Here is a 22361-nt window from a genome sequence, read left to right on the forward strand (position 1 = left end):
GGGTCTGTCTGTGGCACCTGAGCAAGGCAGAAGAGCTGGAGCGTTTCCGGGGGTGCGACAGCGGCGAGACAAAGCAAAAAATAAAATATGAACAAGCAGAACGAAAGAAAAGAAAGGGTATACGAGGTTGAGATGCGCAGCACCAAGTCACCACAGCTACGTGGATGATGGAGCAGAAGGAGAACAGGCTCCAGAGATCGGGGCAAGACCAGAGCCGACTAGCGCCTGCCGTTTGTATGATCGAAAGAGGGGATCAGGGGGGTGAAGAACGAGATTTCAGCCAATCAGGGAGCTTACTAGCAACGATCACTTCCATATGCGGGATAACGCCGGCTGGTTTTTGAGCCAATCGGTGGCTGCCTCGCGACCATGTTTAGGATCCACTTTGGCGCTAGCACGTGATGCCAAGACATCTTTTACGCTTCTTTTGCAGCTACGTATCTACCAGGCTAGTGACCAGCTTAACTGATCGGGCAGAAATTATTGAACAACATGATATGCGAGAAAAAATCAGGATTGACAAAACAAATCGGCTAGCGCAAATACTACGGTCCATTCCATTCGACATGTTTTTTGGACTGATCAATCAGCAGCTCGCGGAATCGATACTGATCAGCAGATTGGGACTGCTGCTGGACCAGCTTGTGCCTGTCAAGGCCTCGTAAGCGCTCTCGTCAATATCCAAAGCGTTTGTGCTGCTACTACCACAGCGCTCATCGGCAGGGACGTCCGTCTTGCAAAAGTTGTATGCAGATTCCGATGGACAACTATGTGGTGTTAGATCCCATCGGATGAGCTTGACATGCCAAGCCGATCAATTGAGACTTACGCGTCAATTATGTCCACAGTGATACAGTTGCCAACTCCTCCCACGGAAGCACCATCATACCCGCCCGTGTTGCAAACCGTCCAGCATTCACCGCAGGTCGTTGTGGGACAGGCAGGACCTTCATACCCGGAGAATGGGTTTTGTCCGTCACTGGATATGTCAACCCCTGTTTACGCTTACTGAAAGTGACAAAGGAAACAAAGCTTACCACAAAGAATAGTCAATCGATCCAGAACACTTGTCGCCAGACCAGATATCGGGCGAAAGGTCCCCAGCTGCAGCTCCGTATGTCCCGCTAACGCCTACTTTTGGACCACATACAGTGCTGGTTTACGCCGAAATGTCAATGCGTGCTCTTGTTTATCAGAAGGAACCTGAACGGTGTTACTCACTTGCTCTGCGCCGCGTAGTCATTGAAAGTGGCAACGCCACTGAAGGAAGCCGACGCAGTGGCGAAGAGTGCAAAGGAAGTTGAGAAGTGCATTTTTCAGTTATATAACGGTCAAGATAAGCTTAGATACTGTTCAGACTTTTGCAATGAACACATAGAGTATTAACATTAGCACCCCAGGCGACATCTCCATTTATATACGATAGGTTTGCTAGTTGACGGCCTTCTTCAAATATGCTTAGAACTACTACAAAATCTAGATCTACAAGGATGTTTCCTCTTATGACGCGGAGGCAACGCTCCGTTTCTAGCCTCTTTTGAATGCATAACAGCCATCTCGAGATACATACCCCGCAAATTCGCGTCGATCATCACATAAAGAATCGGAGTTATGCACACCTAATTGTAACGTACTTTCCATAAAGAACGCGGAATCATAGAGCAGAATCAGTCCCTGCATCTATAGGTGAGCACTAGGTACATGTGGTTGAAACTGTCTCCCCGTGGGGTATTGGATTTCAGGTCGTATCCAATCTGAAACACACATATGAGCATTAGCCTCAAAAAGAATGGTCTATAATTTACGATAGGTCAACTTTATAGCACTTAACTTTAACGTTCTAGTTCCTAGTCTTTATTTGAACTTTTCTTACAGGCACATCGGAGCGAAAAGTGCGAGACTCCCCGTCTCAAGAAATAATGGCTGATAGATCAGTACTACAGGGCCAATTTTCCCCACTCATTTATTTCTGTCATGTCGGCAATCGATGCTTTTATAAACCCGGATGTCGTGCCCGCGCCCAACACGGTATAAATTGATATATCATCCCACCTTCCCATAACGACGTGGGCGTATTAAACACATACGTCCGCAATCCCTGTTGCAACAAAGACAATTTAGCGGGTTTCCGTCGATCTCAAAAAGCTTATTTTTCTGTATTTTTAGTTTCAGAAAAGGCATTTTATTGTTAAATGCAAACATTGAACTTGCCGCTTCGTATAAAGTAGATGTTGCAGGGCCCTCGAGACATCTAGCCTATCGACTAATTAAAGCACACCATTACTGGGTGGTAAATTCAAATCTGTACACTTAACAACCAAGCCAAGGCAAATGATTTTTTCCGGGGTAATTCTGCTACAAATAGTTTAAGCTAGATTACCAGGTGTTTAAGCGGCGTCACGGCCTAGCCCTAATGTCACTCCGTTTTTACCTTTTTGGGCATCTCCAGTCCGAACGCGGCCAATTAGGGAATATCCCGCACCCGCTGCTTTAGGCAGAGAAATCGTCTAATTTGTCAGCCTTTAGTGTGACAAAGTATATAAATGCGATTTCTAGTTTGTCTTATACATGCGCATGAGATATTTGCCTTTAAATCCATCCTAAACATCCAGAGACATAATGGTAAACACAAAGATAAAAGCTGTTTTCTTCGACTTCATGGGCACATGCCTAGACTGGCACAGCGGAGTCGTGAAAACCTTCCCACAATCCATCCCTGAGAGCGACAGATCAAAACTGGCTCTAGAATGGCGCCATGATTATTTCGATGCCAATGCCGCCAGAATTGCGGCCAATGGGCCTGTGGAAAACATCGAAGTTACTCTTGAAAGAACCCTCGACGCTTTGTTGGAGAAACGACCAACCCACAAGCACCTGTTCAACGAGCAAGTCAAGCATGAAAGCATAGCTGTATGGCACTCCATGCCAGCTTGGCCCGAAGTTTCCGGGGCTATTGAGCAACTGAAACACGCGGGATACGACGTGTTTGTCCACGCCAATGGGACTACACGGCTACAACTCGATCTTTGCAAGTCTTCCGGTCTCTCTTTCAACATGCTGTTTTCGAGTCAGCTACTGGATGTATACAAGCCTGCTCCAGAGAGTTATCGAAAGGTTCTAGACCTGGTCGATGTAAAGGCAGATGAAAGTGTTCTTGTGGCTGCCCATGCCTATGATACGCGCGGTGCAAAGGAGGCTGGAATGAAAACCGTTTATATCCATCGGTGGACGGACGATATCAACGAAGACATGGAAATCGTAAAAGGAGAAAACGATTTCTTCTTGGAGGATATGACGGATCTTGTGACTGTTATAAAACAGCTATAAGTTGATAACATTATTTCGAAGTCTGACCTGAAGAAATGTACATAGAAACATGCATGGAGTCATAAAAGATTGGTATTTTGCTATTCATAAATTATTGAGAGATTATCAGAGATTATCCAGCACGACATGTTCCCAGTAAACCGGTTATTTCACAGGTATGATTTGGCCCAAGTTAAAGTATGACCACAGTTTGGGAAAATTATAGAGTATAATCGCGGGTAGAATAACTTGAAACGTGATAGCCCGAATCTCCTGGAAACGGCCGCCCTTCGTTGATTGGGTCCAGCCCAAACGAGGAGTTTTTTGTTCCATTTTTTGAAATGCTTCTAGCAAATGTGGAGCGAAGGTAGCCGGCTCTGCATCGAAAGCACTATGATTTCCTGGAAAGACAAAGCGCGGGCATCCTAAAATCTTTTCTTGATGTATTGTCGCCACAGAATAATAGGCATCTCCGCTCTTTCGGCCCGTGGCAACGGCGATAGATACTTTATTCTCAACGATCTTGCGAAGGTCCGGGCAGTATGTCGTAAACGAGAGATATTCATTCTCCCAGAAATTTTGAATGTCTTCTAGGGCCGGTGCCGGCATCGGGGGACTGTCTTCGTATCCCTTCATGTCTGCAAAAAATGCTTGAGAAGCGGCCATGACGCCTTCATTGTGGAACATGTCAACCAGCGTCATTGCTTTGTCGAGATAATCCGTGGAGTCTTTCAAAAGACTAGTCGTCGGCGTTTCGTGAGCAACGACGTGGTCAAGAAATTCAGGATAACTGATGGCGAACTGGAAGGCTATTATACCTCCACCGCTGTTCGAAAATATTGACGTTCTCTGTCGACCGAGGGCTTTGACTATGGCGATGATATCCCGAGCGTGCTGTGCTGGGTTTAACAGCCTGCGCTGCTGGGCAGTACTGAGACCCGACTGCCGTCTATCGTAAGCACATACTGTGAAATTTTGGTCGAGGTGCTCGAATAAAGAATTGAATTGTTTTCCGATTCCCCCGCCGCCGGGGACGAAAATTAACAGGGGACCAGAGCCCTGGTACCAGTAGTGCAGGTCGCACCCTTCTGTGTCAACAGAGCTATATGTCGGGTCGAACGGCATCTTTTCATAAGGTTTTTGGGAATATAGATTGGAGGTTGTCAAAAGTTAGGGTTCCTTGGAATGCTCCTATGAGTCCCACCCGACATATATGCCGGGCGAGGCAGCATATTTATCCCCTGGACAGTGGACACCCAAAGCTTGCAGACGTTAGAAAGTCAATGGTTTGTCTTATAATTGGGGATTCCTTAGCGGGCCTAGGAGGGGTTACACCTGGCCAGGATCCCAGTGGGCGTGGCCTGAAGAATAAGAGTCATAGCGATCTTGGCACTTATCTTAACCATGCTGATCCTTTCATGGATACATTGGATACGCCATATTAGATACGAGCACGGAAATGTTGGCAGCGAAGTGTCCCCAGCTCGGCTCCATTTCCACTTTAAGAAACTCCCTCTTCTCTTCCAGAATCCCTCGTGGGGAACTTTAGGAACGTGGAAACCCAGTCGGTATGCCAAGCCTGCCGCTCCTGTCTTGGCCCTGCGTAATTGCCGTTCATGTCCCAGAACAGCAATATATCCTCACGACAACAAAGTCGGAGGTGCTTGATTAGTTCTATACACGGAGGATGCCTTTTTCGCTTATAACTCCCTCGGTAGATAATTAACCTGGAGTGTCAATAATCAATTATAGTTGATCTCCTCATGACGCAGGACACGATGTAAAGATTCCTTCTGGCCCTAAGTGTCCTCTGGATTCCTCTCGGGTACTAGAAGCATCCCAAAGGAGCGATTCTCTGTCTGGAGGATCTGTTCAAGGCCCAGGCTCTATTTTTTACCTTTGAGGGGTGTTACATAGGTAGAAAGTTTAAAAGGCACGATGATGTTTCAAAAAAGAGCCGAACAACAAACCAGGCTCCTTTCGTGATTAATGAAAAAGACAGCCGCATGCGCTAGCCTTCTACCAATAATTAAGTACTCCGTATTTGGTAAGAACGATGTTCGCTTTGAGGCTTTGGTCAGAAGCAGTGAATGCTGAACAACATAGGGCGCAGTTTTCTTTGGCAGGCCCACTCGAGCTTTGGCCATCATCGTCGCGTTAAGCCCTGTTCGACTAAAAAAAACCGAATATAGCACCATCATGTATTTACGATTACGTACTATTGCTACTACTGCTTGTCGCAGTGGAAAACCCTCTTTTTGGCCCCCGATTAATGTGCATATGGGAACTTGGAAGCTTGGCGTTGGCAAATAAACACTGGAGACAACATTTATCCCCCAACATCGTCTCTGCAGTAGGTTCTTGGCAGGAGAACATCGTTCATAGGCCGTGTCCACATTTAGCTACCAGTGGTCTCCAGGCCAGGGTCTTCGAAGTTAGTACTTCGTACACCTGCCGCGATCTGCTCTGCGCACAAACCATATCTCGGCACTCGGAAACGCAAGCCCACAACAAGCCAGTGCCCTTTGTGCCTTGCCATAATATATGCAATAATAGCGACTAAAAATTAGGCCCTTGAAAGCAGCAATCAGTTCCCTTAAAAGGGACCGACCTCCGGCCGCATCCATACCACATACGCCAAGTTGTTCAAGTCGCCGATATGTGATCCACTTAGTCCACCTAGGCCCGCCTTTTGCTTGGCGCATAAGAGAAGTATGTGCACATACCAGCTTTACACACTGTGCTTCTTCTTTCCATCATTAGTATTCCCACATATCAAATCAATTTATCCTCAGCCTAGTGTCGTTTAACTGCTTCTAACTGCTACAAAATGCATAACCTGGCATTCAATCATATTGTAAAGGCTTAAGAAGAACAGTACTTACCGATCATCATAATAAAATGAAAACAGCACAGGGAAAAAAATGATACAAATATAGAAGTTACACGACCGAAGAAGAGGTATATGTATAAATTAAAGCCACCTGGTGCTCGAAGAACCGCTGGGGGCTCATTCAATTGATAGTTTTGAAAACATACTTCATTTCGACTAAATATATATAGTATTCCGCTTTTCGGCTTGGGCCGTATCAAAATTTAAATAGTTCAATGTTGGCATATCATTTGATATCAGTTGTAGCTCGTCCCGATACCAAGTTCACGTCAACTACAATCTTCTCGCGAACAGTCTTTTATAGTCCACCAATTGATAACTTCAATGTTTATTTGACTCTAGATAAGACGACGATGAACTCATCTCCGCCCCGGAAAAATAAAGTGACCATTTTGTGAGAAAATAAGAAAATAGGAAGAAAAAGACAGTACATAATAACTAAACTAATACTAGATATTATTGTTGGTTCCTGAACCGTTCTAACCTCGGCCAAATATCGTAGAACTCACTGGTAATTGCGCCCTCTTGGCACTTTCAACAACTGATTAGCTTGGTTTTTCTCGCAACAGAGCCTACTGAAATGCTGTAACATGTGACACCAGTTCATGCTTGATGGAACGAAGAATAATCCAACTTTGTTAATTGTCGTTCCACTGTGTTCGGAGATTATTCGTAATTGACGAACATATTTAGTACTACTAGATGTCGATCTTATCTTGATAAGAAGCCAAGTGGAGACATTCCACGTGACACAGACACCCATGTCACGTGCCAGGGATGCGACTGCGCCCACTAAGCCTGTTTCGGCCGGAGACTTTGACTTCCTCCGGACGCGGCATTCCGTTGACGAGAGCAAAGTCTCTGTTCCTCCAACTTGCCTTTCTCTCTTTCCATCCTTTTTACCGTCGCAAGACTCCAGTCTCCTCTTATTATACTGCTCCTTCGAAATCCACGCAACTGGCCAACTCTTACCACGGCCTCGCCACCCACTTTCCCTTGACGAAGGCCACGTCTCCTATTGCGGCTGCGCCCCATCAATTACTCGCCCCTCGTTGACCACCAGTAATTCCGACCGATAACAGCAATCGGCTCATACACACCACATCATAGTATCGAAAGGCTACATATATCCCACAGCAACCTTTGCGTACCTGTCAAGATGGCGGTGGCATCGATACAGGATCGGACGAACGAATTCCAGTCCATTTTGGGCCAGGCCCAAAAGCGCATGGCATCAAACAAAGTCGGAGCCCAGCGTCAAGCATTACTTTCAGATTCGCAACGTCGCCAGGCAAACGGTAGCCCTGATCCTTCTGGGAAGAAAAGCCGGTCCGAGTTTGCCAAACGAGCCGCCGAAATTGGCCGGGGGATTACAGGCACGACGGCGAAATTGCAGCGCTTAGCCGAATGTATGTTCAATCACAACGCAGGCTTGAGAAAAATGGATTTGCTAATGCAATGCAGTGGCCAAACGCAAAACTCTTTTCGACGACCGTCCAGTGGAGATATCAGAGTTGACCTATGTGATTAAACAAGACCTGGCCGCGCTGAATTCCAACATCGCACAACTACAAGCTCTCACATTGGCACAACATCCCCGCGCAAGCCGTAATAAGACAGACCAGGAGGGCGAACACAATGATAACGTACGGCTGGTGCCTTCTATCTACTAATTTATTTAACTGACCTGGTTTTATAGGTGGTGGTGTTGCTTCAAGGAAAACTCGCAGATGTAGGCGCCAACTTCAAAGAAGTTCTTGAAGTACGAACAAAGAATATCCAGGCATCGCGTTCCCGGACAGAAAACTTTGTGTCATCCGTGTCTTCCAAGAGTCAAAATCAATTCGATCCCCAGCGCTCCGATTCACCTCTTTACAATGCTCCCCGAAGCCGAACACCCCAGCCAGGGTTCCGCAGCAGCAGCAACTCATCCGACCTTCTATCTATCGAACCTTCGTCGACATCCGTGCTCGGCCAACAGGGCTCAAACCGTGCAGCTTCAGATCAACAACTTCTCATGATGGAAGAAGCCCAGCCGAACAACACATACATCCAAGCCCGTGGCGAAGCCATCGAAGCCATTGAGCGCACTATTAACGAGCTTGGCGGCATCTTTGGTCAACTTGCGACCATGGTGAGCGAGCAGTCGGAGATGATTCAACGTATCGATGCCAACACGGAGGATGTTGTGGACAATGTTCAAGGTGCACAGCGCGAGTTGATGAAGTATTGGTCGAGAATGAGCGGTAATAGATGGTTGATCGCCAAGATGTTTGGCATTTTGATGGTAAGTCTTGCTCGTTAAACTCGGTCATAAGTGAATACAGATACTAATGTATGTGCAGATCTTCTTCCTTCTTTGGGTTTTAATATCTGGTTAAACCTTCCTTCGTTTTACTTTCTTCCACCGTCCCGATCGATGTAGATACTTTGTACGATGTACACTAATTATGACCCATGACTCCCCGGCCGGCCAGAGAGTCACGTCTTTCCTCGTTTTACTTTTACATTGCTTCTTTTTACCTGATATATCTTCTGAACGACCATTAATTCAAGGCGCACCGTTCACGTCCATCATTTGGAGACCAAAGCTTTCATTTTCAGTGTCTTTTTTTCTGAATTGTTGTGAGAGGATTTCTCGCTGCAGATATGACTAGAAATAGAAAACCGAACTTTCTTATTGGAATCATCTAGAAATTGAAGTCGCCCACTTTACAGGGTGCTGAACGATGTGTTTCATATTGTTTCATATTTCTTTAATGTCATAGAACGTAGAAAGTAAAGCCCGGGGTTTCTCAGACAACTAACATTAACTAGCAAGATAAAATATATTGACATTAATATTCAAGAAGAAGAAAAAGATCGCACACTAGAAAAGTCTAGCAGTCTCGCCATGGAGGAACCATACTTGTAACCACCTAACCAACTCGTGCCGTAACTTTGGCTCCATAACATACAACATACTAGTTGTAAGGGTAGCGAGTCGCATGGCGAGGATCAAAGGGAATATCCGTATAATCAGAACCGGAGTCAATCGTATCTCTGAAGCCGTAATAGCCATTATTTTTCATGCTCCTCACAGCCGGCCGCGCCGGAGGCACGTAACTGGCATTTCCCATTGCTCCATGCATACTCATATAACCACCAGTATGTCTCGGAAATTCTGTCATTTGAGAACGATGTAATAGACGTGACGGCTGGGACGATAGTCCTGACCATTGGTTGGGGCCTCTTCCTCTCGAGACCCGCCCAGTTGGAGAGGGCCTGGTCATGGGGTATCCTTGGTTATACTGAGACCTGTTATCGTTATTATCATCATTGCTGCGGCGGTTGCCTGCATCCTCAGCAGAATACTCTTCTATCACCGACATAGTAGATATTTCATTCGATGCTCGCTGGTTGATATAGGCGGGAATAGGCGGCATAGGAGGATGAGACAGGGATGGCTGTTGAGATGCTGTCTCGTAAGGCCCCTTGGATATATCTTTTAGAGTATCATGGCCAGGATGTTGTTGTAGAGGAGCAGAGATTGGTATGCGGCTTTTGGGCACAGCATGACTGTTGCGACCGCCCGTGAGCAAGGATTTCATTCCGCGACTCTTGAAGCTAGTCACGCTAGCTTCGTCACTGTCCTTGAAATTCTTGAAGATAGGGAATGTTGATTTTATTCTCAAAGCTGAATGGCGATAATTGTTGGTGGGCTCGGAGACGCTACTTCTACTGCGATTTTGATTCCTGCTGCCAGCGGCCGGTGCATCTCGGCCACGCTGTCGCCGTCGCCACCAGAAGAAGGCCGCAGCGATGAGAGCAATAACAACAGCGCCTGCTGCACTAGCACCGCCGATAATTGCACCCTTGTTGATTGTGCTACCGGAATTGGGGGTTGCGGTGGCCGACGGCGAGGAAACACGAGATGTTGGTGACTCAGTGGAAGACGGCGACAGTGTCAAAGATGGAACAATAGTACTTGTCACAGATATCCACGCTGAGAGACCAGACTCCGTTGTTGATAGAATGGGATCTATAGAAGTACTTTGAATAGCTGTCCCAGCCGTGGTAGAAGGTGGAGCAGGAGGAGGAGGAGGCCCAGTGTCAGATTTGTGAGACTGGGGACTGTCTTGAGTAGTAGTGTGCTCTGTCTTTGATGTACCCGTGGCCTCTGGCTGTGGTTTTGAGGCTGTGGGTGGCACTCCTCCAGGAGGAAGGGTTTTTGTAACCTCAATAAAGGTGCTAAGAGTAACTATTGCACCGAATGCAGTGAAAAACCGGCTGCTTAATATGGTTAGATGGAGCAGCCTGTTATGCATCGTGGAGGGCAGCATTGGAATCACCGAAAATCATGAGCCACCCTGAGGTTTGTTTCATGAGTTTATCTCCTTCACTTTTCAGAATTCATGGTGCACAAAGATACTTAGCATAGACTTGGAGATGCATGCAAAGGATACAAGTGTAAAGAGATTGAGAGTCATGAAATCATGCAGGCGAGATGAATGTAGAGGCAGTGAGTCACTTTCAATGTGACTGTAAAGGATGAGGGTATATTGACTAAGACCAGTTCTATCAATATGTAGTATGACTCATAGTATATCAAGGAAAGACATGCTCATAGCACGGGACGGGTCATCTGAACTAACCATGATTTTCTTTCATTTGGACTGTTTTGGACACCGCTTGGAGTGATAATTTGTTACTGAGCACCTACATGTCTCAGCACGTCTCAACATGTACTCTGAAATCATACACCTGAGACGTGACCTCGGAATTGCAGGTCCAGCGCACGATTTCGAACATGGCTTCTGACTTTGGCCAGATTGACGTACCCATGATGGCGGCAGGGATCGTTGATAATGCGCCCGCAGAGGATTATTCGTACGAGCGGTGGCGGAAGATGCTCGATATCAAACTTGTTGGCACATGTATGTGTGCGCGGGGAATCGGAAAGCATATGATCAAGAAGAATTAATTGAAGTATCGTCCTGATAGGCAGTATTTATGGCAGTATTTGCGTGAAACCGCAGAAGCAGGGTGCTTACAACGCAGTATGTCTTCGTCTCAGTCCCGAAAGCTGTGGCATTGGGCATGTCGAGCAAAAATTCCACAGTAAAGGGGCTGTTATAAGGTTGGCCAAGTCGCTGGCTACGGAGTATGGCACCGATTCCTTTCTATGCCTCTTCGACACGGACTGTATACTGACATAACTGCATTAGATGGGCTTCCATTCCATTCGCGTCAACAGTATTTTGCCAGGATACATTCGTACCGACCTTATTGTCGACTAACTTGATAAAGAAGGCAAAGAGCTGGTTGATTCGTGGGTCGGAGGGTCGAAGGGACATCAATGAGCAGAGTAGCCCATCCGTCTGAGCTTCAAGGAACTGTTGTATCGATGACCAGCTTGTCGACGGAGGACATACTGCTTATTAGATCCAAAAAGAACTACGAGTGGGCTGGTTAGAATAAGTGATAAGAGATGATCTATTTGCTTCTATGAGTAGAGACACTGCCGTGCAGTATTAAATGCTATATGTACAAATATTTTTCATGGCCAAAGCGTTGTCATCGAATTAGCCCTCGAACAAGTTCTGGTTCTGATCCAACTCCACGCCCATATCCTTGGCTACCACTCTCATCTGTTTCTCAATATCGTCTTCCATGCCTCCACCCAATCCAAACCACTGCCGGATCTTGCTGAAGTAAAAGATAAAATCTGACGAGATTAGGACTAATCGGAATACAACGTGACGGCCGTAGTTGCGGATTCGCTGAGATACCGGCATATCAGGTGCTTCGGCCAGGGCGCGGGACGCCCACATTCCAGTGATTTTGACTCTGTTGACAGGTGAGCCGAGGAACTGGTTATTCCCCTGTACGATGCGCAGGTTGCGGCCGATGAAAATAAGTTCACGCGGCCACTTGGTCTCGTCGCCCAGGATCTCGCGCATAGCTTTGCGGACGGCTTGCTGCATCTCGTAGTGACGGGCTTGTCGCTCTTCGCGCGTGAGCTTCTGGATACCCTTTTGGGTTGACATATCTCCGCCTCGATAAGGGCGCATCAGTGTGGCAGATGCAAAAATGTCCGGGTTGGCGACGCCCCAGTGGGAGACAACTTCCTTTAGGGTCTTGTTGTCTAATGTCAAGAGAGCCTTCCAGAAAGTAGCATACTGGTGTCGGAATGCCGGATCCATCTGAATGTAAAGGCCATGGTCAATGAGGACAATCTCCGGTTTGCCATTCGGCTGTCGTCGAACGAAAATGTTTCCGGGGTGAGGATCACAATGAACCCATCCCCACAGGAACATCTGAGCGGAAAAGAGGTCCACCATTGTAGTCATAACATCTTTCAACGATAGACCGAGTCCACCACGTTCTTTCCATCCCTTCCAGTAAGTCCGGTCGGGCTTGATAGACATCGTTGCGACACTTCTCCGGGCCATTTCTTCTCGGCTGAAGGATTTTCGGTCAGGAGGATCCAGCGGGGTGCCATGGGACCCAGGGCTCCCCTCGTGCCAACCGCCTCGCCATGACCGAGTGATGGCGTTTTTGTCCCATAGGCGAACACCTTCAATCCATTCCGCCGTCATCACGCGCTTGGAGCTAAGTTCGTGGTATACTTTTGGAATATATACTCGGTCACGGAGTCGTGGCTCATTTGATACAAACTCTGCCATCTTCTCACCGTTTATCGCTTCGTTTTCAAAATCCGTCTCTAGGAACAGGCGCTCGCTCACAAACGGCACCAAATTGTAGAAGGGAATATCGAACCACCGGCTATAAATCCAGGAGACGACCCTAACATTTTGTCAGAACAGAAGATAATCACTTGGGCTACGTCGTGTATACTTACTTGAATGCCCACAGATCCCATTCGACCTGTGCCGCAATCTCCCTCTTCTGGATCTTGATCGCCACCTCTCGGCCATCAGCTAATCGTGCCCAATGTACTTGTGCCACACTGGCACTGGCTCTAGCCTTTCGCTCCATGACACCCTTGGTAGGATCTCCGGTAAAAGAGACGCCAAAGACATCCTCAACGGACTTGCCAAAGTCCTCTTTTATCACCTTTTCGACATCCTTCCAATCGTTCTGTGGCGCATCGTCAAACATGCGAGAAAACATCTTCTGAAACTCGGGTGGCAAGATGGCAGATTGCATAGCAATCGCCTGACCGATCTTGAGGTACAAGCCACCATTATGGCGCAAAAGATTCGACAAGCGTTCTGCGTTCCGCTGATGAACGTCAGCAATCGACGAGGCCATAGGCGGATCCGGGCGGAAGTTGATTTTGTAATCCAGCGCAACCAACAGTCCGAGACTAAACGTGCGAGTTGTGCGAATCAGCGCCGAGGCGTAGAATTGCTTATCGACCAGGTAGATAGCCCCGGTTGTGAGCGAGACGTAGAACAGCCGACGCAGCCATTTCCGGGTTCGCGTATAGGTCTTTGCGGGGGTTGCTTTGCCGAGGGAACTCGGAGATGGAGGCACGAAGGCGCCGAACTCGTTTGGATGGACGAATCTGCGAAAAGCGAGCTGTGTTGTGGTCGTAGCGGGCTTGCGACAAGGCACGCGAGAGGTTGACATTCGCCATAGGGATCGGGCGGCGGCCGGGGACGTGAGAGGCGTCATGGCGGATGTAGGCTTCAAGGAGAAGAAAGATATCAAGAACAGCGAGCTGGCCTGGTGGCCTGGATATATAACTGGACTCGCGGCGAGGCCATGTAGCAGAGACGACGATGGGGTGGAAAAAGAAGAAATGCGACGTTCTGCCTATTCCGTCATTGTGGAGCCCGCGGAAGGTCCGCGGCATGCCGCCAATCACAGGGACCGATGACCTGCAGCATGTTTACACTTTAACTACACTGCACAGTATCGATAGAGAGATTTCACTCTGGAAATTTACATTGATATTCATGTCAGACACCAATTCAGAACACCTGGGATATTGCCAATATATGCACAGATCACGCCTCCGCGGGCCACAGCTTGACATTTACCCCCATTCCAGGCGTCCCGACAATCTCGGCCTTGTGGAATTGGTCCTCCCATTGACCGACATACTCAACCCGGTCATAGCGCTGCATGATCCTCACAATAGTGTACCCAATCTCAGCGAGCGCAAAGTTCTGTCCAATGCAGATACGTGGTCCGCCGTTAAAGGGGATGTATTGCCACGCCTTGGGCTGCCACGACTCCCACCTCTCAGGTGAGTATATTGCCGGGTCTGCAAACTTCTCAGACGCAGGCGGGTACAAATCTGCACGGCGCTGCATGGTAAGCGTCGAATAGATGACACCATCACCCTTGAGAATTGGGAGAGGCAAGTCGCCGTTGGGCCCGCCACCAGAGGGTAGCGTTGTATCGGAAAGGGCAAAACGGATGTTGAATGGCACGGCGGGATAAAGGCGCAAAGTCTCGTTGATTGCATGTTTGAGGTAGGTCATGTTCTTGAGGTCATCGTAGGTAGGCGCCCGAGTTGGGCCAACGGTTGCCAGAATTTCTTCTCGCAGCTTCTTCACGATTTCGGATAGCGTGAAATTTCATACATGAACCATGACAAGGTGGCTGCAGTAGTATCTCGGCCCGCCAGGAGGACTGCAACTACTTGATCACGGATTACCTTGGGGTCGCGAGTAAAGTTGGCCAAAGAGTGCAGGAACGTGAATGCCTTTTCAGAGCGAGACCGCTTTTCAAGCTCTTCGGGCGAGAGATTCAACGCCTCTTGAACAAATGGAACGACAAAGTTGTTGATAGTCTTGATCCCGCGATGATATTCACCTTTGGGGATCAAATGGTGGATTGGTCTAGTAGGTTATCAGAGTTAGCCTCGGTCTGTATTGAGTTTCTCCTAGGGTAGTCTTACTGTAAAACAGTCAGGGTCATCTGTGTGCGTTGCACATCCGTGAACGCCTTGACAAACTCCGCCTTTGGATTTTCGAGAGACTGGATGCCGTGCCCAAGTAGGAATTCAGTAGTCACATCCAAAGTCATACGATAGAATAGATCCATGATATCGAATGTCTGTCCCGGCTGAGCAAATAAACCCATCATCACCTGTGTTCGGCGCTCAAAGATATCCAGGTCCGAGATGCGATCTTTAATAAACATGGGCCGGATTAATTGCCGGCTATTACTCCACGATTTGCCGTCAGTGGTGAAGATGCTATCTCCAAGAAATGGGCTCCATAGATCGTGAAAGACCTTGCCCTTGCCAAAGTCGGCGAAATTGCCGGTCAGCACAGCCTTGATATGGTCGGGCTCCTGCGTCAGAAGATAGCGAGGTCCACCGGTGAAGTTGCACTCGATGCAATTGGGACACGTAGGGCTGCCATACTGTTTAAACAGGCCAATGAAGAATTGGACAAGTCGGTTGTTTCTGTGGGCATCGCCAGCGGACAGAAGAAACTTCAGATCTAAGCAATCAGTCTCCGTCAGCTTTCTGCCCACTACCCAATGGGACCATGGGCATTGCCATACCTTTAATGGGCAGGATAGGGCCTGATGGTAGTGTCGGAGCGTGGAACCCGCCATGTCGTCTACTCACGCGGAAATTGTACCATACCAGCCTGACATTTAACACAGCGGCAACTGCGACGACCAGCGCCAGCACAATGTAGATGGGAAGCAAGAGATAGTCGCTGAGACTCAAATCGTGCAACATTGTTGCGACGGTGAATGTTCAAAATGTTGAAAAGGTGCAGCAAGACAATACTAGACTCCTGCCTCAGGTTGTGAGAAGAGAAAGAGAGAGGGGCAGGGGTAGCAGATAAGCAGCTCTAGACCCCTGTTGCTTTTGCAGTGGAGGCCTAGACCCGAATAGAGCGCGCTCTTATTTGCTCGCTAGGAGTCACTTACACCTCGATCTAATAGCGGGCCCAATAGCACGGAGCGATCAGCGGAGAAAAAGCAGGGACAGCGCTGCTCCACTGCCTGCACCCCGCAATTTGCTTTTTCTTGGGGGACGGGGCAAGTGGGCCAGGCAGGCCTATGGGATGCGAGAGAAGAGCTTAGACTCCCACCTCCATAGTGCCAATTAGGAAGTACACAGTGCCAATCGGGTTTTATACGATAAGCTTATAATTAGAGAGACTTGGGCTTGTTCTTCTTGACTCCATTCTGGACGCCGTTCTTGTTGCGCATCTTGTGTCTATAAAAGTCCCTTGCCGTCAGTACCAGGAATCTGCCATTCAAAAAGCATACCTCGTGCCCACGGTACACGGAACAAGACTGCCGGGCATCGCTTTTTCAATGCTAAACTTGGCGCGCCAGCCAGTGCAGTGTCCCGGCATCAGGATGGCAGGATCCAGTCGTTTCAAGTCCGACACTGTGTCTTCGACCGTCTTGTGGTCGCTGAGGGACAAGTGGTATCCTCCTACAATGGCATGCATTGGCACTTTGCCGCCGAGCAGATTACTTGCATGGCGAGATGCGTTGACAACTCCGGCGTGGCTGCAGCCCGTAAACATCACTAATCCTTTTCCTGGATGGAATATGAGAATCGCTAGAATGCAAGGGTTGCTAAGGAAGATACCAACCTTTCAGGTTGCACATCAAGAACCGTTCGTCGGCAACCTTTTCGTCCGAAAACCACTCCCCCTCAGACTTGTCAAACCGCATTCCAAACTTCAAGCCTGTTTCATAGCTGGTCTGCCGCGGAATCTCGCCGGAGATGAGGAACATGTCATCAAGCACGGTGTGTGTTTCGTGATTTTGACTGGCTTGGGCGCCATTGTCTTGAATTTCGTCAATGGTTGGATCGGCTTCGAGTGAAATTAGTTTCTCGCCAAACTGGAAGCCGCGATAGTCGGGCCTCGAGGGATGCACATCGACTATCACTTTGTCGCCGGTATGGCCGCAGTCTTGCTTGGCTTTATTGATCATACGGATCGCTTCGAGCATGCCTCCTATACTCATCGCAGACACACATCAGAAAAGACTATACAAGGAAAAGCGTTTTCTTCCGCTCAGGCTTTTCCCCTTCTTTCAAGACGCGCCTCTTACCGGAATGGTCGCGGTGCCAATGTGACAATTGAATGAGCTCTATCTGGGATATATCGGTCTTGAGACGATTGACATTTCTCCGCCACGCTTCTTCTTCGGGGCCAACGTCAAACAGCACCGTATGTTTGACATCGCCCCTGGTGGCGGTCTACGAACTCATGTCAACATGCGGTGAGATGGTACAGTGTATCAGAGGAGTCCAACACGTACAGCCATAATAGACAAGCCATGTGCTGAGCAGCATATATCCTCCATGCGCAACTCTTTGATTGCTCCTCCGCGCTCATCGGGTTGCAGACTCGGCGAGGTCATCAGTGCAATATGGCCCATTGACCCGCCCGTGACTTGGACTGTATCAGGTTGTACCGGGGACATGGGATCAAGTTCATTATCGATGATGACTTGTATTTCGAGAGAATCTATCTCGACAAGATTGGGATAGTCCTCCATATTGCCCGCTGAGACTGGCCTTCCATACACACAATGCGTGATGTCAGAGTGAATATACCGACTCCCGCGAGATGAGTATTTCACTACTTATTAGTGGATCAATAAGTCGCCAACTCAGCGATTTAGCTTATCTAGTCTTTCAGTCAGAGACCGGTTACCAGCTAGTATTATCACTGATCGAGGGCTTAGGTTGAGGGGCTTAACGCCGAGCCACCGGGAGATGACGTCCCACATGTTAAGTGATCCTCCGGCACTAGCCTATTCTGGGAAACATTGCGACAGTCTGTTGGTTCCCGTAGAAAAACGAGACATTATTAACCTATAATTTGTTCAACTAATTATCGGTAGCTTCTTTTTAAATTATTACCTAAATAGAGGTTTACCAACATTAGGCACCCAAGTTCGTTCGAACATACAAGCGTTACTACTACTTAAGTTTTGACCTACGCCCTTTTTTTTGCTTTTTTTTTTCTACAAGTCGCTACACAAAAATATTCACATTCCTAATCTTCTTATACGCACTTCCGTTTGAATCATGGCTTTAAAAATCGCCATTGTCGGCGCCGGGCCTGCAGGGTGCATACTGGCCCGGTTGCTTCTCTACCAGATCCAACCCGAGCAGCTCCGCAAAGACAAGACCGTGGAGAAAAGCGCTCGCTCTATAGACATCACTATTTTCGAATCCGAGCACTCCGTTGACTTCCGGTCGCAGGGTGGCTCGCTTGACCTCCATGACCACACTGGGATCTTGGCCCTCCGGAAAGCCGGCCTAAATGAAGAATTCCTAGCTCATGCGCGATATGACGGCGAAGCCATGTCGTGGACAGACAAAAGCCTTCGAGCGTATCTTAAGCTGTCCGGTAATACCGGAAGGCCCGAGATTGATCGCTCGGATTTGAGGAAGATACTCACAGAGTCTCTTCCGGAGGACATTGTGCAGTGGAACAAGAAGTTGGTGGGCGTGAGAAAGAAGCCAGCATCGGGCAATGAAAATATCCATGGTGCAGATCAATGGGAATTGGAGTTTATGGACGGCACGACTGCATCTGGATACGACTTGATTGTTGGTGCTGACGGGGCCTGGAGCAAGGTCCGCTCTTCTGTTTTATCGGACGAAAAGCCGTTCCACTCTGGAGTCGGAGGCTATTGTTTAGTCATTCCAAATGTCAAGGAAACAGCGCCAGACATGTATCAGCTTGTCAACAGAGGCACCTACTTCACTTTTGACGGAGGTGACAAGCCTCACTCGGGCCGGGCGTTGATAGGTCAGCAACTTTCGAATGGAAATATGACCGTGTCTTTATGGATGGCATGTCCGGAAAATTGGCAGGAGACGGTAGAGTATGACATCAACGATGGGGCCGCTATTAAGCAATTTATGATTGAAAAGAAGTATAAAGACTGGCACCCGCGATTACTCGAGGCGGTTCGCCATGCAGATGAAAACAATGTAGTTGCGCGATCGCTTTATATGCTACCTGTTGGCTTTACATGGCCACACCAGCAGGGCATTACCTTACTCGGAGACGCCGCTCACCTGATGACACCGTTCGCTGGGGAGGGAGTGAATCTCGCTTTTGAAGATGCTATACACTTGTGTGATGCCATCAAAGAGACACTCGCAGAGAAAAATGGTTCATCAGTGGAAAAAACGCTAGACAACAATGTGATCGCCTTCGAGAAAAACATGAATCAACGCGCCACTATCACCCAGAGTCATACGTTTGAACAGATGGTAGATTGGTATTTCACGCCAGGGAGTCCCGGAAATAACATCGAGAGGGTTATTTTGCGGAATCTGAAATTTAAGAGCCAGGGATCGAGCTTGTTATTGTATAATCTGACGTATCCTTTTACTGCGGCCATGATTTATACTGGATATTTCATCTACAAACGATTCCTGTTGTGGTAGATCCATCCTTAACATTTTTTGGGTGTGGAATATGGCATTTTAATCTCCTATCATATACATTTGGCAGCTACTGCCCATTTCAGCTCAATTTCATACATTACGTCTTTACTTCTGTGTTATAGGCCACATAATGACACTCAATCAATGATCCTAGTTACCCTGTATTTTGAAGCATTATAGCTAGCGCTACGTAACCAGACATTCACCCTAAAGTCTTCACAAAACTAGCGTCGAACGAATTTTCATCTGTTGCCACGCTAACCACACGTATTCTGAATCAAACGTTCCAGCTTTTCTCTTGAAGCCAAAATATCCTTAGAAACAGTCTTCCAGTCCTTTTGTTCTTCTCGATTGACGTGAAAGGGCATCAACTTTCCTTCATGCTTTCGTAGCACCCCATTTACTATAACCGTTTCGACATCTCTGATCGAGCTGTGTAGGATTATTGCCGCGACTGGATCGTGTTGAGCAGCCGCAAGCATTCCGGGACTTGTAGCATCCCAGACGACTAAATCGGCCAGCATTCCCTCCTGAACTTGCCCTAGTTGGTCGCCCATGCCAATTGCTTGAGCACCGCTTATTGTAATCAGATTGAAAACATCCATCACAAGATCCATGATTGGCAAGAATTCCTTGCTATTCTGCATCACGGGGTCAATGTCCTTTTCTTGAACACGCATAGCCCGTGAATGTTGAAGTATAAGGCGGGCTTCGTTGACTAAAGATGCTGATACCGCTGAGTGACAGTCGACACCTAATGACGAAATGCCGTAAAAGTCTTCCTTCAAACACACTGGCTCTCCAAGGCCCATTTGAAGCTCGGTCGATGGCGTTGACGAGATAAAGGCTCCAGCAGCACGTATGCGAGCGGTGTCGTAGTCTGTCATTCCGGTTGCATGAGATATAATGACATTAGGTCCAAGCAAATCATAATCAGCAAGTGGGTTTATTGCGTCAAAGACTTGGAAAGTTAGTTATATATGTATACATATAGGAGTGCAGAGATTGTATGTAAGGAAAATACGTGCCTATTGGCCCTCGGAAATGATGGGATGTAAATAGCTTGATACCCTGTTTCTTCGCCTGTTGGTATAAGCTAACGACTTCTTCTCTAGGTAGATGAAACCCATCAAACCCTAGTCCTAGTTTGATTCGTCCATCTGCCATGGGCATCTGTTCTGCTAAATTTCCCAACAACGGTAGAAACCAGTCTGGAATCAGAGTGTCTTTTAGCTTGACAACTGGTTTCCAACTCTCTGCCTGAATAGTTGGAACAAGACAAAAGAAAGCTCGAAGCCCTGAAGCCACAAGACCATCGATAGCACGATGGACATGAGATGGTGAGAGAGCAACATGGGAATAGTCCACAACCGTTGTTGTACCTGCATCAATGCTTTCGGCTGCAGCCCCCAATTCACCAAAAAAGACGTCTTCTGGCGAATATAAGCCGCCCGTGAGATGTCCAGTTGGAATGTATTCGGCGAGGTTGTGATTTCCATGTCTCCCTTTTAGCTGGGTCTGCCACATATGTCGATGTGTGTCGATAAATCCCGGGCTAATTAGTTTATCATGGCAGTTGATGATTGTGGTTTCATCACCTGGGGGTGAGATCTTTGGATGGATTTGTGTAATACGGTCCCCCGATATAAGAAGATCAGCCTTGAGCCCTGTGACAGAACCACCAGAATCGTGCTGGAGAATCACGCCGCCGCGAAGCAATATTGAAGTTGATCGAGACGATTCCAACATTTTTATAGGAGACTGCATTGTATATTAATATTGTGCTGAAGTGCGGTCTCGGACAGTAAGCGATGTCTTCCGCCGCGTAAAGTACCAGTGGTGATTAGTGTTCAAATGTTTGAGGTTTATTATTGAGGATTGTCCTATAAAAACCTATAATTAGTAAGCGCAATCATTCTATATGTACCACTAAGTGCGGAAAGCGGACCTGCTCCGAAGAGGCTTTAGCATGCATACACTTCGCATATGTAGCAATTACCAATGTCTAATTTTCCTTTGAAATAATAGCATGCTAACGATTTATTTAGTCGCCGATACATAGAAATTAATATAATACTGCACGCAACAATTGACCTACATATGTACATATGCCATTGGGTAGCTTGATAAATAGTCCTCCATCGGTAGTATCAGTTTATTAAGACTCATCAGCAACTGGATTTCCTAAAAAGGTAATCTAGCCTCCAGTGTGTTTAGCTCGATCCACAATTTCCAAGTTACGGCGTAGGTGATAAAGCTCAGCGAAAAATTCTCACACTTGTATAATATAAAATGGGCATACTTTGTGGAGATTAATCTGCTACATGCAATAACAATAGTCAGGGTTGACGCGTCTCGGGAATCGGCGAGATCGGAATCCGCGCCATGCCTGTGTTTACATGAAATAAACTCTTGCTTTACCTATTTAGGAATCAAATTAATATTCAATTAAGCTAACACAGTCGACTACAGACAATTGAAAGTGGTCGGCCTGCAGAAAACCTCCATGGATCGAAAGAGAGTTGCAAGTTGCCTCATATCAAAAGAACCCAAGACAAGGCGCTGGCCTAGAGCTACGAAGTCCAGCTCTAATTGATACAAACCCCGCTTTAATCTTTAAAAATAGTCCATAGAAGCTCCATGTGTCAAAGCCGAACAAAGAAAGACTAGTGCAATACGCAGTAACGGTGAGGATTTAAGGAAGAAAGGACGACATCTAGAACGCAATCCTACTACATCACTTACAAAGCGCTACCTCGCCCGGCGGAAGTTTATTCCCACAAGATTCCTTCACTTCCATGATAC

General features: G+C 47.4%; 10 protein-coding genes across 10 annotated transcripts; 4 read left to right on the plus strand and 6 right to left on the minus strand.

The window, feature by feature from the left end:
- Positions 1 to 586: 586 nt before the first annotated feature.
- TRUGW13939_01736 (uncharacterized protein) lies at positions 587 to 1313 on the minus strand (the record flags this gene model as incomplete). The annotated part of the gene is made up of 4 exons (XM_035484934.1): positions 587 to 767; positions 830 to 979; positions 1038 to 1154; positions 1222 to 1313. 4 exons carry the CDS (start codon positions 1311 to 1313, stop codon positions 587 to 589), a joined length of 540 nt encoding a protein of 179 aa, XP_035340827.1.
- A 1306-nt stretch (positions 1314 to 2619) lies between these two features.
- On the plus strand, positions 2620 to 3327 carry TRUGW13939_01737 (uncharacterized protein; the record flags this gene model as incomplete). Its single annotated transcript, XM_035484935.1, has 1 exon — positions 2620 to 3327. The coding sequence occupies one exon, from the start codon at positions 2620 to 2622 to the stop codon at positions 3325 to 3327; it is 708 nt and encodes a 235-aa protein (XP_035340828.1).
- A 144-nt stretch (positions 3328 to 3471) lies between these two features.
- On the minus strand, positions 3472 to 4431 carry TRUGW13939_01738 (uncharacterized protein; the record flags this gene model as incomplete). The annotated part of the gene is made up of 1 exon (XM_035484936.1): positions 3472 to 4431. One exon carries the CDS (start codon positions 4429 to 4431, stop codon positions 3472 to 3474), a length of 960 nt encoding a protein of 319 aa, XP_035340829.1.
- A 2927-nt stretch (positions 4432 to 7358) lies between these two features.
- Positions 7359 to 8580, plus strand: TRUGW13939_01739 (uncharacterized protein; the record flags this gene model as incomplete). Its single annotated transcript, XM_035484937.1, has 4 exons — positions 7359 to 7608; positions 7664 to 7845; positions 7899 to 8486; positions 8545 to 8580. The coding sequence occupies 4 exons, from the start codon at positions 7359 to 7361 to the stop codon at positions 8578 to 8580; spliced, it is 1056 nt and encodes a 351-aa protein (XP_035340830.1).
- Positions 8581 to 9162: 582 nt separating this feature from the next.
- TRUGW13939_01740 (uncharacterized protein) lies at positions 9163 to 10506 on the minus strand (the record flags this gene model as incomplete). Its single annotated transcript, XM_035484938.1, has 1 exon — positions 9163 to 10506. One exon carries the CDS (start codon positions 10504 to 10506, stop codon positions 9163 to 9165), a length of 1344 nt encoding a protein of 447 aa, XP_035340831.1.
- Positions 10507 to 10988: 482 nt separating this feature from the next.
- On the plus strand, positions 10989 to 11478 carry TRUGW13939_01741 (uncharacterized protein; the record flags this gene model as incomplete). Its single annotated transcript, XM_035484939.1, has 3 exons — positions 10989 to 11115; positions 11183 to 11238; positions 11407 to 11478. 3 exons carry the CDS (start codon positions 10989 to 10991, stop codon positions 11476 to 11478), a joined length of 255 nt encoding a protein of 84 aa, XP_035340832.1.
- A 285-nt stretch (positions 11479 to 11763) lies between these two features.
- On the minus strand, positions 11764 to 15854 carry TRUGW13939_01742 (uncharacterized protein; the record flags this gene model as incomplete). The annotated part of the gene is made up of 6 exons (XM_035484940.1): positions 11764 to 12988; positions 13044 to 13963; positions 14191 to 14706; positions 14814 to 14997; positions 15057 to 15606; positions 15671 to 15854. The coding sequence occupies 6 exons, from the start codon at positions 15852 to 15854 to the stop codon at positions 11764 to 11766; spliced, it is 3579 nt and encodes a 1192-aa protein (XP_035340833.1).
- Positions 15855 to 16273: 419 nt separating this feature from the next.
- Positions 16274 to 17644, minus strand: TRUGW13939_01743 (uncharacterized protein; the record flags this gene model as incomplete). The annotated part of the gene is made up of 5 exons (XM_035484941.1): positions 16274 to 16340; positions 16394 to 16673; positions 16729 to 17097; positions 17195 to 17342; positions 17405 to 17644. The coding sequence occupies 5 exons, from the start codon at positions 17642 to 17644 to the stop codon at positions 16274 to 16276; spliced, it is 1104 nt and encodes a 367-aa protein (XP_035340834.1).
- A 535-nt stretch (positions 17645 to 18179) lies between these two features.
- On the plus strand, positions 18180 to 19556 carry TRUGW13939_01744 (uncharacterized protein; the record flags this gene model as incomplete). Its single annotated transcript, XM_035484942.1, has 1 exon — positions 18180 to 19556. The coding sequence occupies one exon, from the start codon at positions 18180 to 18182 to the stop codon at positions 19554 to 19556; it is 1377 nt and encodes a 458-aa protein (XP_035340835.1).
- Positions 19557 to 19813: 257 nt separating this feature from the next.
- TRUGW13939_01745 (uncharacterized protein) lies at positions 19814 to 21305 on the minus strand (the record flags this gene model as incomplete). The annotated part of the gene is made up of 2 exons (XM_035484943.1): positions 19814 to 20517; positions 20627 to 21305. 2 exons carry the CDS (start codon positions 21303 to 21305, stop codon positions 19814 to 19816), a joined length of 1383 nt encoding a protein of 460 aa, XP_035340836.1.
- Between the last annotated feature and the right edge of the window lie 1056 nt (positions 21306 to 22361).

This window comes from Talaromyces rugulosus, chromosome I, assembly GCF_013368755.1.
Source record: "Talaromyces rugulosus chromosome I, complete sequence".
NCBI lineage: Eukaryota > Fungi > Ascomycota > Eurotiomycetes > Eurotiales > Trichocomaceae > Talaromyces > Talaromyces rugulosus.